Below are 13,278 nucleotides of genomic sequence, written 5' to 3' on the forward strand. Positions count from 1 at the left end.
GGATGGCAGCTAACAATTCTGCACATTATATAAGGCCAGGAGTATCCCTCCTTATACGCTCTGTGAGCTCAAGAGCTGAAAGCCAACATAGTGGAAAATAAGGGAAGTGAGGTCACTGCATTCAGTACTAACAGAAGGGAGACAACCACCCCATCGCTTCTGAGAGAAATGCATCTAGTTGTGCTGCTCAAAGTGCTCAGGCCCCTCTGCGTTACTCGGCAAAAACTCCTCCCCTCTATCGCAGTTCGCCTGCCCGGTATCCATGTGATGTGCCTATCACGAACACCAGTGGCGGCCCGTACAATGCTTGTACAATGGAGGCCAGTAAGTGGCGCACGTGCATTAGGTTTGAGTATGCTGCTGACCACAGTGGGTGTCGTGCTGCGCATGCACAGCCAGCGCTTGTGTTCACAGGCACATACCGAAGACAGGCACGATACACACAGATACTGGGTAGGCGAACTGAGATAGAGGGGAGAAGTTTTCGCTAAATAAACACTGGGGGGGCTGGGCACTTTGTGCAGCAAACACCGCCCCTGGGCACTTGCAAACCCTATTTGCATATGGTGTAAACCTCATTTTTGGAAAATTGCAGCCATAGAAGTGGCAAAAAGAGGTACCTTGTGTTACCTATGTGTGTGAGCTACAACGTGGTATTAACATCTTGACATGACTGAAGTTGGTGACAGACTCCCTTTAACCACCTCCCGACCGCTGTACGCAGATATGCGTCCGGGAGGTGGTTGCTTTACTCCTCCTGGACGCATATACGCGTCATCTCGCAAGACGCGAGATTTCCTGTGAACGCGCGCACACAGGCGCGCGCGCTCACAGGAACGGAAGGTAAGCGAGTGGATCTCCAGCCTGCCAGCGGCGATCGCTCGCTGGCAGGCTGGAGATCCGAATTTTTTAACCCCTAACAGGTATATTAGACGCTGTTTTCATAACAGCGTCTAATATACCTCCTACCTGGTCCTCTGGTGGTCCCTTTTGTTAGGATCGACCACCAGAGGACACAGGTAGGTCAGTAAAGTCGCACCAAACACTACACTACACTACACCCCCCCCCCGTCACTTATTAACCCTTTATGAACCCCTGATCACCCATAATCACCCCATATAAACTCCCTGATCACCCCCCTGTCATTGATCACCCCCCTGTCATTGATCACCCCCCTGTCATTGATCACCCCCCTGTCATGCTCCGTTCAGACGTCCGTATGATTTTTACGGATCCACGGATACATGGATCGGATCCGCAAAACGCATACGGACGTCTGAATGGAGCCTTACAGGGGGGTGATCAATGACAGGCGGGTGATCACCCATATAGACTCCCTGATCACCCCCCTGTCATTGATCACCCCCCTGTAAGGCTCCATTCAGACGTCTGCATGTGTTTTGCGGATCCGATCCAAGGATCCGTAAAAATTATACGGACGTCTGAATGGAGCCTTACCAGGGGGGTGATCAATGACAGGGGGGTGATCAGGGAGTCTATATGGGTGATCACCCCCCTATCATTGATCACCCCCCTGTCATTGATCCATTCAGACATTTTTTTGGCCCAAGTTAGCGGAAATTTTTTGTTTGTTTTTGTTTTTGTTTTTTCTTACTAAGTCTCATATTCCACTAACTTGTGTCAAAAAATAAAATCTCACATGAACTCACCGTACCCCTCACGGAATCCAAATGTGTAAACATTTTTAGACATTTATATTCCAGACTTCTTCTCACGCTTTAGGGCCCCTAAAAAGCCAGGGCAGTATAAATACCCCACATGTGACCCCATTTCGGAAAGAAGACACCCCAAGGTATTCCGTGAGGGGCATATTGAGTCCATGAAAGATTGAAATTTTTGTCCTAAGTTAGCGGAAAGTGAGACTGAGAAAAAAACAAAAAAAAGAAAAAATCAATATCCGCTAACTTATGCAAAAAAAAAAAAATTTCTAGGAACTCGCCAGGCCTCTCATTGAATACCTTGGGGTGTCTTCTTTCCAAAGTGGGGTCACATGTGGGGTATTTATACTGCCCTGGCTTTTTAGGGGCCCGAAAGTGTGAGAAGTCTGGGATCCAAATGTCTAAAAATGCCCTCCTAAAAGGAATTTGGGCCCCTTTGCGCATCTAGGCTGCAAAAAAGTGTCACACATGTGGTATCGCCGTACTCAGGAGAAGTTGGGCAATGTGTTTTGGGGTGTCATTTTACATATACCCATGCTGGGTGAGAAAAATATCTTGGTCAAATGCCAACTTTGTATAAAAAAAAAATGGGAAAAGTTATCTTTTGCCAAGATATTTCTCTCACCCAGCAAGGGTATATGTAAAATGACACCCCAAAACACATTCCCCAACTTCTCCTGAGTACGGCGATACCAGATGTGTGACACTTTTTTGCAGCCAAGGTGGGCAAAGGGGCACATATTCCAAAGTGCACCTTTCGGATTTCACCGGTCATTTTTTACACATTTCGATTGCAAAGTTCTTCTCACACATTTGGGCCCCTAAATTGCCAGGGCAGTATAACTACCCCACAAGTGACCCCATTTTGGAAAGAAGACACCCCAAGGTATTCCGTGAGGGGCATGGCGAGTTCCTAGAATTTTTTATTTTTTGTCGCAAGTTAGTGGAATATGAGACTTTGTAAGAAAAAAATAAAAATAAAAAATCATCATCATTTTCCGCTAAGGCTACTTTCACACTAGCGTTCGGGGCTCCGCTTGTGAGTTCCGTTTGAAGGCTCTCACAAGCGGCCCCGAACGGATCCGTACAGCCCCAATGCATTCTGAGTGGATGCGGATCCGCTCAGAATGCATCAGTTTGGCACCGTTTGGCCTCCGCTCCGCTCAGCAGGCGGACACCTGAACGCTGCTTGCAGCGTTTTCGTGTCCGCCTGGCCGTGCGGAGCCAAACGGATCCGTCCAGACTTACAATGCAAGTCAATGGGGACGGATCCGTTTGACGTTGACACAATATGGTGCAATTTCAAACGGATCCGTCCCCCATTGACTTTCAATGCAAAGTCAGGAGTCCCCATCAGATCGGAGTTTTCTCCGATCCGATGGTATATTTTAACTTGAAGCGTCCCCATCACCATGGGAACGCCTCTATGTTAGAATATACCATCGGATTTGAGTTACATCGTAAACCTCAGATCCGACAGTATATTCTAACACAGAGGCGTTCCCATGGTGATTGGGACGCTTCATGTTAGAATATACTGAGAACTGTGTACAGACCCCCCCCTCCTCCTGTAATTAACTTATTGGTGGCCAGTGCGGGCCCCCCTCCCTCCCCAGTATTAAATATTACCAGTGCGGCGGCCTCCCCCTCCCTCCCTCCCCAGTATTAAATATGACCAGTGCGGCCTCCCCCTCCCTCCCTCCCCAGTATTAAATATTACCAGTGCGGCCCCCTCCCTCTATATTTATTGGTGGCCGGGCCAGTGCGGATTCCAAGTATTGTGAGCAGTGCGGCCTCCCCTCTCCCCCCCTAATTAAAATCACCCCCCCCCCCCCATCATTGGTGGCAGCGGAGAGTACCGATCGGAGTCCCAGTTTAAATCGCTGGGGCTCCGATCGGTTACCATGGCAACCAAGACGCTATTGCAGTCTTGGCTGCCATGGTTACTTAGCAATAAATACAAGCATTATACTTACCTGAAGAGCTGCGATGTCTGACCGGCCGGGCGCTCCTCCTACTGGTAAGTGACAGGTCTGCGCTATAGGCAATGCGCCGCACAGACCTTTCACTTACCAGTAGGAGGAGCTCCCGGCCGGTCAGACATCGCAGCTCTTCAGGTAAGTATAATGCTTGTATTTATTGCCAAGTAACCATGGCAGCCAAGACTGCAATAGCGTCTTGGTTGCCATGGTAACCGATCGGAGCCCCAGCGATTTAAACTGGGACTCCGATCGGTACTCTCCGCTGCCACCAATGATGGGGGGGGGGTGATTTTAATTAGGGGGGGGAGAGGGGAGGCCGCACTGCTCACAATACTTGGAATCCGCACTGGCCCGGCCACCAATAAATATAGAGGGAGGGGGCCGCACTGGTCATATTTAATACTGGGGAGGGAGGGAGGGGGAGGCCGCACTGGTCATATTTAATACTGGGGAGGGAGGGGGGGCCGCACTGGCCACCAATAAGTTAAATACAGGAGGGGGGGGGGGTCTGCCCCCTGCTGCCTGGCAGCATCTGCCAGGCAGCAGGGGGCAGTCGTGTACACAGTTCTCAGTATATTCTAACATGAAGCGTCCCCATCACCATGGGAACGCTTCTGTGTTTAGAATATACTGTCGGATCTGAGTTTTCCGAAGTGAAAAATCAGATCTGAAATAAACAGTTATGCAAACGGATCCGTTCTGAACGGATGCAAGCGTTTGCATTATAGGAGCGGATCCGTCTGTGCAGACACCAGACGGATCCGCTCCTAACGCAAGTGTGAAAGTAGCCTAACTTGTGACAAAAAATAAAAAGTTCTATGAACTCACTATGCCCATCAGCGAATACCTTAGGGTGTCTACTTTCCGAAATGGGGTCATTTGTGGGGTTTTTCTACTGTCTGGGCATTGTAGAACCTCAGGAAACATGACAGGTGCTCAGAAAGTCAGAGCTGCTTCAAAAAGCGGAAATTCACATTTTTGTACCATAGTTTGTAAACGCTATAACTTTTACCCAAACCATTTTTTTTTTTGCCCAAACATTTTTTTTTTATCAAAGACATGTAGAACTATAAAGTTAGCGAAAAATTTATATATGGATGTCTTTTTTTTGCAAAATTTTACAGCCGAAAGTGAAAAATGTCATTTTTTTGCAAAAAAATCGTTACATTTCGATTAATAACAAAAAAAGTAAAACTGTCAGCAGCAATAAAATACCACCCAATGAAAGCTCTATTAGTGAAAAGAAAAGGAGGTAAAATTCATTTGGGTGGTAAGTTGCATGACCGAGCGATAAACGGTGAAAGGAGTGTAGTGCCGAAGTGTAAAAAGTGCTCTGGTCATGAAGGGGGTTTCAGCTAGCGGGGCTGAAGTGGTTAAAGAGTACCCAAGTAAAAAAAAATAAAAAATAAAAAAATGAACAATTTAATAAGTTTAATAAAAGTATGTTAATTACTGTGAATGGTTTAAGAAAATAGTGGAATTTTTTTTCATCATTTTTTTTTTTACAGATATTTAAAACTAACATATATGGGCAGCACGGTGACTCAGTGGTTAACACTAGTGCCTTGCAGAGCTGGGGTCCTAGGTTTGAATCCGAACAAGGACAACATCTCAATGGACTTTGTATGTTCTCCCCATGTTTGCGTTGGTTTCCTCTGGGTACTCCAGCTTCTGCCCACACTCTAAAGACATACTGATAGGGAACTTCGTTTGTGAACCCCATTGGGGACAGAGTGACGCTAATGTCTGTAAAGCGCTGTGGAATATGTCAGCGCTATAAGTGCATAAAATACCGTAACTAAATAAATAATTTAATAATAAATTAAAAAATATGCACCCCCAAAAATAAAAAGCCTCAAATAGCATGGTGCACCTAAAAATTGAAATTACATGGCTCAGAGATTACAACTAGGTAAAAAATAAAAATAAATAAATAGTGTTGTACAATACTATCAAAGTATTAAGAAATCTCATCACCATTCTGCACATTACAAATTGAACCTTTAGAGTGATTTTTATATGATTTGGAGCAAGATTTCTGAGTAAAAAAGCATATTAAATCCTGTCAAGACCCCCAGTAGACACATACAGAGTGACTGACAGCTCTCCATGTATCAGTGCGAGTGCACACAGAACACAGTCAATCATCCTGTGTGGGTGGGGTAACCAGAATTCTTACTATGTCTACTAGGAGTCTTGTCATGATTTGGAGCAGGATTTCAGATTAGAAAGCAGAGTAAATCCTATCAGATGTCAGGCAATAGAAATCACCTAACCAGTTTGCTTTAAATGGGTTATGCCATGATTGATATAAAAAAAACTAAAATCTTTCTACAAAGCTATAACCAGTCCTGTACCTCGCATAAAACCAGAGATTTCTCCATTTATTGCTCCAATTGTTCTGCTAGATGTGCCGTTTTCCATTTTTTTCGCGGATCTATTGACTTTCAATGGGTCTTTCAATGGGTCCGTGGAAAAAAACAAAATGGAAAATGCACCGTTTGGCAGCCGCATCCGTGATCCGTGTTTACTGGCCGTGAAAAAAATAGGACCTGTCCTATTTTTTTCACGGCCAACGGTTCACGGACCCATTCAAGTCAATGGGTCCGTAAAAGATCACGGATGCACACAAGATTGTCATCCGCGTCCGTGATCCGTGTCCGTTTTTTCCTATCATTTCAATGGCAAACTTGACTTAGATTTTTTTTTTTTCATTTTTCATGTCCGTGGATCCTCCAAAAAACAAGGAAGACCCACGGATGAAAAAACGGTCACGGATTACGGACCTCCGGCCCCCGTTTTTGCGGACCATAAAAAAAAAAAAACTGTCGTGTGCATGAGGCCTTATGCTGTAGCTCCCTGTAAGTGCCACAGCTTCCAACAGAAGATATGGCTGGTTGAAGTTGCAGATTTAAACTGAGCACCTGTGACCACTTCAATGAGGTGGACAAGAAAAAAAGAAAAGTACTAACAGCAGGTGGTGCTATACAAATACATTTTATTGAATAGCTCAGTGGCTATACTAAATTTTTTAATTACAAAAGTATTCAGGTCCAGGTGCTGGTTTGAAAAATTTAGATTTTTCATATCACAAACCCTTTAGGTAAGGCTACTTTCACACTCGTGTTTGGTGCAGATCCGTCATGGATCAGCACAGACGGATCCGTTCAGATAATACAAACGTCTGCATCCGTTCAGAATGGATCCGTTTGTATTATCTTTAACATAGCCAAGACGGATCCGTCTTGAACGTCATTAAAAGTCAATGGAGGACGGATCCGTTTTCTATTGTCATAGAAAACGGATCTGTTCCAATTGACTTACATTGTGTGTCAGAACAGATCCATTTGGCTCAGTTTCGTCAGACGGACATCAAAACGCTGCCACCTCCAAAGCGGAATGGAGACTGAAAAGAGGCAAACTGATGCATTCTGAGAGGATCCTTTTCCATTCAGAATGCATTAGGGCAAAACGTATCCGTTTTGGACCACTTGTGAGAGCCCTGAACGGATCTCAGAAACGGAAAGCCAAAACGCGAGTGTGAAAGTAGCCTTAGATGAGCTTTGGACCACCTTACCTAACTACTTCAAAGACTTAGATGCTGAAGTTAGACACAGTTCAATACTGATATTATGGCTATTATAGGCCCTGTTAATGTATATCTTGGTATTGTATAATGACATTATGGGGTAAAGGACTATATAGCGCTATTTTTAAAAAACTAAATAGCAATATTATAAATTAAAAAAAGCAACATACAATATTTTACTGCATACACTGAATCATACAATGAAAATTCTGCCTCTCTCTTCCTCTTCTGATCCACTCTAGATTAGGGTTGTCCCGATACCAAAATTTTGATTCGATTTCGATAACATAAAAAAGTATTGCGATACCACGCAAAAAAAAAAAAAAAAAAAAAAAAACACACACACCAAAAAAGCTGTGTGCATTCTGCATTTTATGGAACATCCAGCCCATAATGGAACATAGAGATCTATTAGGGTGAATAGGATCTCACACTCCCTGCTGCCCTGGGCTTTGTACACACAGCAGCAGGTAGATTACCATGGCAGACAGGGCTTCAGTAGTGTCTTGGCTGCCATGGTAACCGATCAGAGCCCAGCGATTACACTGCTGGGGCTCCGATCAGAACTGCCACTGCACTACCAATGAGGAGGAGGGGAGGCGACCCTGTGGCCACTGCCACCAATGAATATAACAATGGGGGGGTGCCTGTGGCCACTGCACCACCAATGATTCTAATACTGGGGAGATTGGGACTGGGGAGGGCGCACTTCGCCACCAATGAATGTAATAATACATTAATTGAAGTGTAGGATGCGGGTGACGGCGGCAGAATCACATACCCAGCACCCACCCTCAACAACAGGGCGGGGCGATCCACGGCAATTAACCCCTCAGGTGCAGCATCTGAGGGGTAAATTGCTGCAGTTTGCGGGATCGCACACCCTGTTATTGAGGCCGGGTATGTGACGACGCCGACACCCACTGCCAACACTTGAATTCATTTGTTAATTACATTCATTGGTGGCGCAGTGGCCACAGTCCCTCCCCTCCTCCTCTGTGCCATCTCCCCATTGGTGGCAGTGGCGGCCACGTCACAGTGGGGAGGGAGGGAAAGATTCCCTGCTTCTCCACTGTACTGCTGAGTAGAACATGGTGCGTGCTGAGAGCGGCGCATGCCATGTTCTCTAACTGATACTAGGCTGTGCAGCAGTATTGTTACATAGTAAGACCTGGTATCATATCGATCCAGGTCTAAAAGTATCGATTGGGTATTGATACTTCGATACCCAGTGCAACTCTACTCCAGATACTGTTGTCAGATACTTCAATGTGAACAGTCTTCATTTTTATCAGTAAATTTAAAATCCTGTCAGAGGAAGCATTCACACGTTCATAATGAAATCTGGGCTAGGCACAGCTAGGTTAATGGGATGTCTTGTGTGCACCTATTAGGATGTGCTCCTCGACGAACAAAACCACAGAACCTTTTCATACCTAAAATAAGCTTCAAAAACCCTCTTAAGACCAGGTGATTTTCCATTTTTCGTTTTCATCATTATTTTTTTTACTCCTAAAGGCATATATTATTATTTTTTTCATTCACACAGCCATGTGAGTGCGTGTCTTTTGTGGGACAAGATGAACTTTCTACTTGCATCATTTACGGTTACATATAATGTGGTGGGAAGCAGGAAAAAATTCCAAATGGGGTGGCTATATGAAAAAAATATATACACCATTCTGCCACAGGGGTTTATACTATTTCCTATGTGGTACTACGTTGTTACTGTTATTCTCTTGGTCAGTACGATTACAGTGATATACATATACATAGTTTTTCTTGCATCTTAAGGGAACATTCACACAACAGTGTTGGTTTTGCGCTTCGCAAATTACGGATCCGTGTGTTCTGTATGTCTTCAGTTATTATCACGATCGGCGTGACTATCACATACGTGACACAGAGGGAGGGAAAGAGGAAGGCCCTGCCCAAGTGAGAGGGAAGGTGGTGACCCCTGACTCACCTTGCGGCTGGCACCTGGCTGCCCTGACGTCCCTAGACGGGTTCCTCACCCGTACGCCGATCACGTGCCTAAAACCCTGGCTTTCCCTAAGATGAGCCCTAGATAGTGAACAGGGCGGTGGGAACACTAGTCCGCACCACTAGCTCTAAAGGAAAACACCAAGGGGAGGACAGACAATACAGACTAAACATATAATCCCAGGTGGGCGACAACAGGAGACAACAAAAAGCCCAACAGGGATCCGGAGGGTAGCACTCTGGAACAACAACCAGGATTCACAGCTCCAGTGGGTCAGTATAGAAGTCCAGGCAGGAAGCTCTATAACTGGCAACTAGAGAAGTGTGAGAGGAGAATATAAGGAGGTTGGGAGTGGCAGAAAAGAAACAGCTGAGGAGGAGAAGCTACGGATCCCTGAGTGAGACAAAAAGGATTGCAAGGCAAACACAGAAAACAATCACTAAGAAACAACGTGATCTTTAGACATAGAGCGCGCAGCCACCCGCTGCGACTTCCTGACCCCGGGTATAACGGAGTCAGACGTGGCTCTTGACACCCTCGTGACAGTTATCTTTCCGTTTAGTTAAGGCCGTATAATACGGACGTGGTGCTTCCGTGTGTCATCAGTTTTTCACGGTCCGCAAAAAACTGAAATGGGACTGAAACGGGGTTTCCTAGAATGTTTTCAGTGCTATCCATTTTTTTACGAACCCATTGACTTTCTATAGGGCCACAGACCGCAATTTGCGGCCAAGTATAGGACATGTTCTAAAATAAAAGGAGCAGACACACGGAACAGACAGCACACAGGTGACAATGAAAGGCATTCCGCAATTTTTGCGGACCCGTAGAAATGAATGGGTCCGTGCATTGTCCGCAAAAATTGCGGAACGGACACAGAAGAAAAACACGGTCGTGTGAATGCTCCCTTATACTAAAAAAAAAGAAACATTTTTTCTTTGCATTGCCATATTTTCACCCTCCTAACTTTTTTATTTTTATGTGTAAGTAGCTGCTTGAGTGCTTATTTTTTGCGACGCAATCTGTGCTTTTGATTGATATTATTCTGGGGTGTGTGTGACTTTATGATACACATTCAATTTTCTTGTGAGGTGGAAAGACCCAAAAACATTGAATCATTCATTTGACCTTTTTTCCATTTCGTCGTTTGCTGTATGGGATAAATATTTTAATAGTACGGCCATTGTTGCATGCAACAATGCCCATAATGTTAATTTTTTTTATTAATTATGTGTTTTTATTATAATTTTGGGGAGGGGGGGGTGATTAGAATTTTCATATTTTTCTAAATTTCTAAAAACTTTTTTTATTTTTTTATTAAATAGTTCCTCTAGGGAACAAGGAATCCTTAGATTAATTTTATCAGACTACAATGCATTAACATTATTAGAATCATGCTAAGGAGCCACAGGAGCTCCATAGAAACTGAGTACAGAAGCTTCCACACACCACATTCGGCTTCCCTATTCCTCATCGGGGCAGCCAGATGCCGTGGTCACATTTGACCACGGCATCTGAGGGGCTAAATGTATGTGATCAACCTTATTATTTCTACTTTAATGATTATTAAAATGTTCTGTCCTGTTATTTTATCTGTAGACATGTCCACTTTCTCCATATAGAAAAAACGACAGTACAAATACTCAAGAAGGAAGAATATACACACACATACACTTACCTGAATCTTTACACACATACACTATCATACAATGTCAAACGATACTTCCTTGAAGAACCCATACAATAATTATATATAATGCCTAAATAATACTCCAATACAGTGCAGACACAATACCATTATATAGTGCTAAAATATTACAATATCAAGACAACTCTACTATAAAATTCCCACATAATAATGCAATGTAGTTCCCAAATAATACTGCCATTCAATGTCCAAGTATTATCATAAACGCTGCTACATTATACTTGGTGGCTATAGAGTTAATTATATTTTAACAGTAGTAAATAGGTTAATAGTAAAATCTCTTGTAGTCAAGTGTAGTAAAGGGCTAAAAGCGGGGTGTCTGGCCAATCCCCCAGAGGTCATCAGCAGAACAGATGGTACACGAATATCAATTCTAAGACACATTACCGTACTCAACCGTCTTTGAGGAAGTAATGACAGTAGGAGACACTGGGACTGAAAACCCTACCTGCAATTTCAGACAAGTATATTCAGTATAGAAAATTTGCTCCATGTGACAGCAATGTTTCCCGGATCAATGAACACTGCTCCTGTGACCCAAACTCACAGCATTATAATGATTTATAATGCTGTGTGTCCCTGCCCAACCTCGTCTGTACTGAATAGTACTCACGTAATGCTGTCAGTATAAATCAGTGCAGCCAAGGTCACAGGAGCACACAGCACTGTAAGTAATTATAATGCTGTGAGTTTGTGAGACAGGAGCATTGTTCAGTGAGGGAAACAGAATATTTCCTGCACAGAAAATATAGTCCAACCTTTATTACTAGTGCTGAGCGAACTTGTGTTTTAAGTTCGGCGTCTAAAGTTTGGGTTATCGAAGAATAGAGTTGTGGATTCTGCTACCACGGACCATAACGGAATTTAGAATCTATAACGCGATTCTTCGATAACCCGAACTTTAGACGCCGAACTTAAAACACAAGTTCGCTTAACACTGTTTATTACCCTTTTGTTTTTCTATCTTTTTTTCAGCTCTACTTGGCACTTTTGTAAAAGGTTGGTGGGATGATACATTTACCAAAATGTGTGCCAGAAATCAAACATTACACCAGAAATCTGTGCCGGCTCCTTGCTAGCATAGATTTCATTTTATGATACATGGACCTGTCGAAGATTCACAAAAATCATTAGAGGAAGGCAGCTCCTTATAATTTTGGTGCATTGTCAATGGGTGTATTTCTACCTCTGACCAGAGAAAACACAGGTAAAAATGGTGTGGCCATTATACATGAATGAACCACATTGCTTATACAACCTGTATTTCATATTTGCACATTAAACATAAGTTTTCACTAACACAAATTACAGAGGAGGAGCAGGCAATGTACTTACAATGCAGTAGGGGTTCCATGCATGAAATATCTGATAGTAGAAAGCTACTTCTGGGTGGTAGGAGATATTTCTCACCCATTAGGTTAATGATTTGCGGACAATCTGAAGGGTTTTCTGTAATGTGGGATAAATAGTCCCCATCTTGAGGAAATTGACATCCTGTGTCAAGAACATTCACAGAATATTCAGGCAAAGAAACACAAGGCATATCCTTGGTCATATCACAGAGATCAGCCAAGACGCTTTTGTTGCCATTTGCTTCTGACACCATTTTACATTTTTCTTCTTCTGTCCCTGAGGGTGGGTGAAGCAGCCCTTGCTTAAATCCTTCTTGAATCAGCGGCCGTGATCCTTCTAAAATAAGATTACTTATCTGGAGAGGGAGAACACAGGAGGAAACCAGACTTTATTTGCCAGTAACTAACAAGAAAACATAAAAAAATAGTAGTATAAAATTTTTTTTTTTTTTTTTAAGAGCAGCTTTGGTTTAAAGGGGTTGTGTCACTTCAGCAAGCAGCATTTATTAAGCAGAGGACATTAATACAAGGCACTTACTAATGTATTGTGATTGTCCATATTGCTTCCTTTTCTGGCTGCATTCATGTTTTATCACAATATGCACTGTTTGTTTCCATGGTTACGACCACCCTGCAAGCCATCAGCAGTGGTCCTGCTTGCACACTGTAGAAAAAAAGCACCAGCCTATGTGCACTCCCACAGTCCCAGCCACCAGAGAGGCCGACGCTTCTTCCTATAGTGTGAAATTATGACCACCACTGATTGATTGCAGGGTGGTCGTAACCATGGAAACAAGCAGCGCATAATGTGATGGAAAAGTGAATCAAGCCAGCAACGGATAGCAAAAATACATTTGTAAATGCCTTGTGTTAACTTCCTCTACATAATAAATGCTATTTGCTGAAGTGAGACAAGCCCTTTAAAAGTACATTAAAAATGTTGCCAATACATAGCAAGGGCTATATGGACTACACAATTAATA

The 13,278-nt window shown here is 43.5% G+C and overlaps 1 protein-coding gene across 1 annotated transcript in view; it reads right to left on the minus strand.

The window, feature by feature from the left end:
* The window catches only part of METTL4 (methyltransferase 4, N6-adenosine), a 162,691-nt gene that overhangs the window by 114,384 nt on the left and 35,029 nt on the right, over positions 1-13,278 (minus strand). Inside the window, exon 3 of the mRNA XM_044295107.1 lies at positions 12,279-12,651. Coding sequence (XP_044151042.1) covers positions 12,279-12,651 — 373 coding nt within the window. The remainder of the gene's footprint in view (positions 1-12,278; positions 12,652-13,278) is intronic.

The sequence above is a fragment of the Bufo gargarizans genome, chromosome 5 (assembly GCF_014858855.1).
Source record: "Bufo gargarizans isolate SCDJY-AF-19 chromosome 5, ASM1485885v1, whole genome shotgun sequence".
Classification (NCBI taxonomy): domain Eukaryota; kingdom Metazoa; phylum Chordata; class Amphibia; order Anura; family Bufonidae; genus Bufo; species Bufo gargarizans.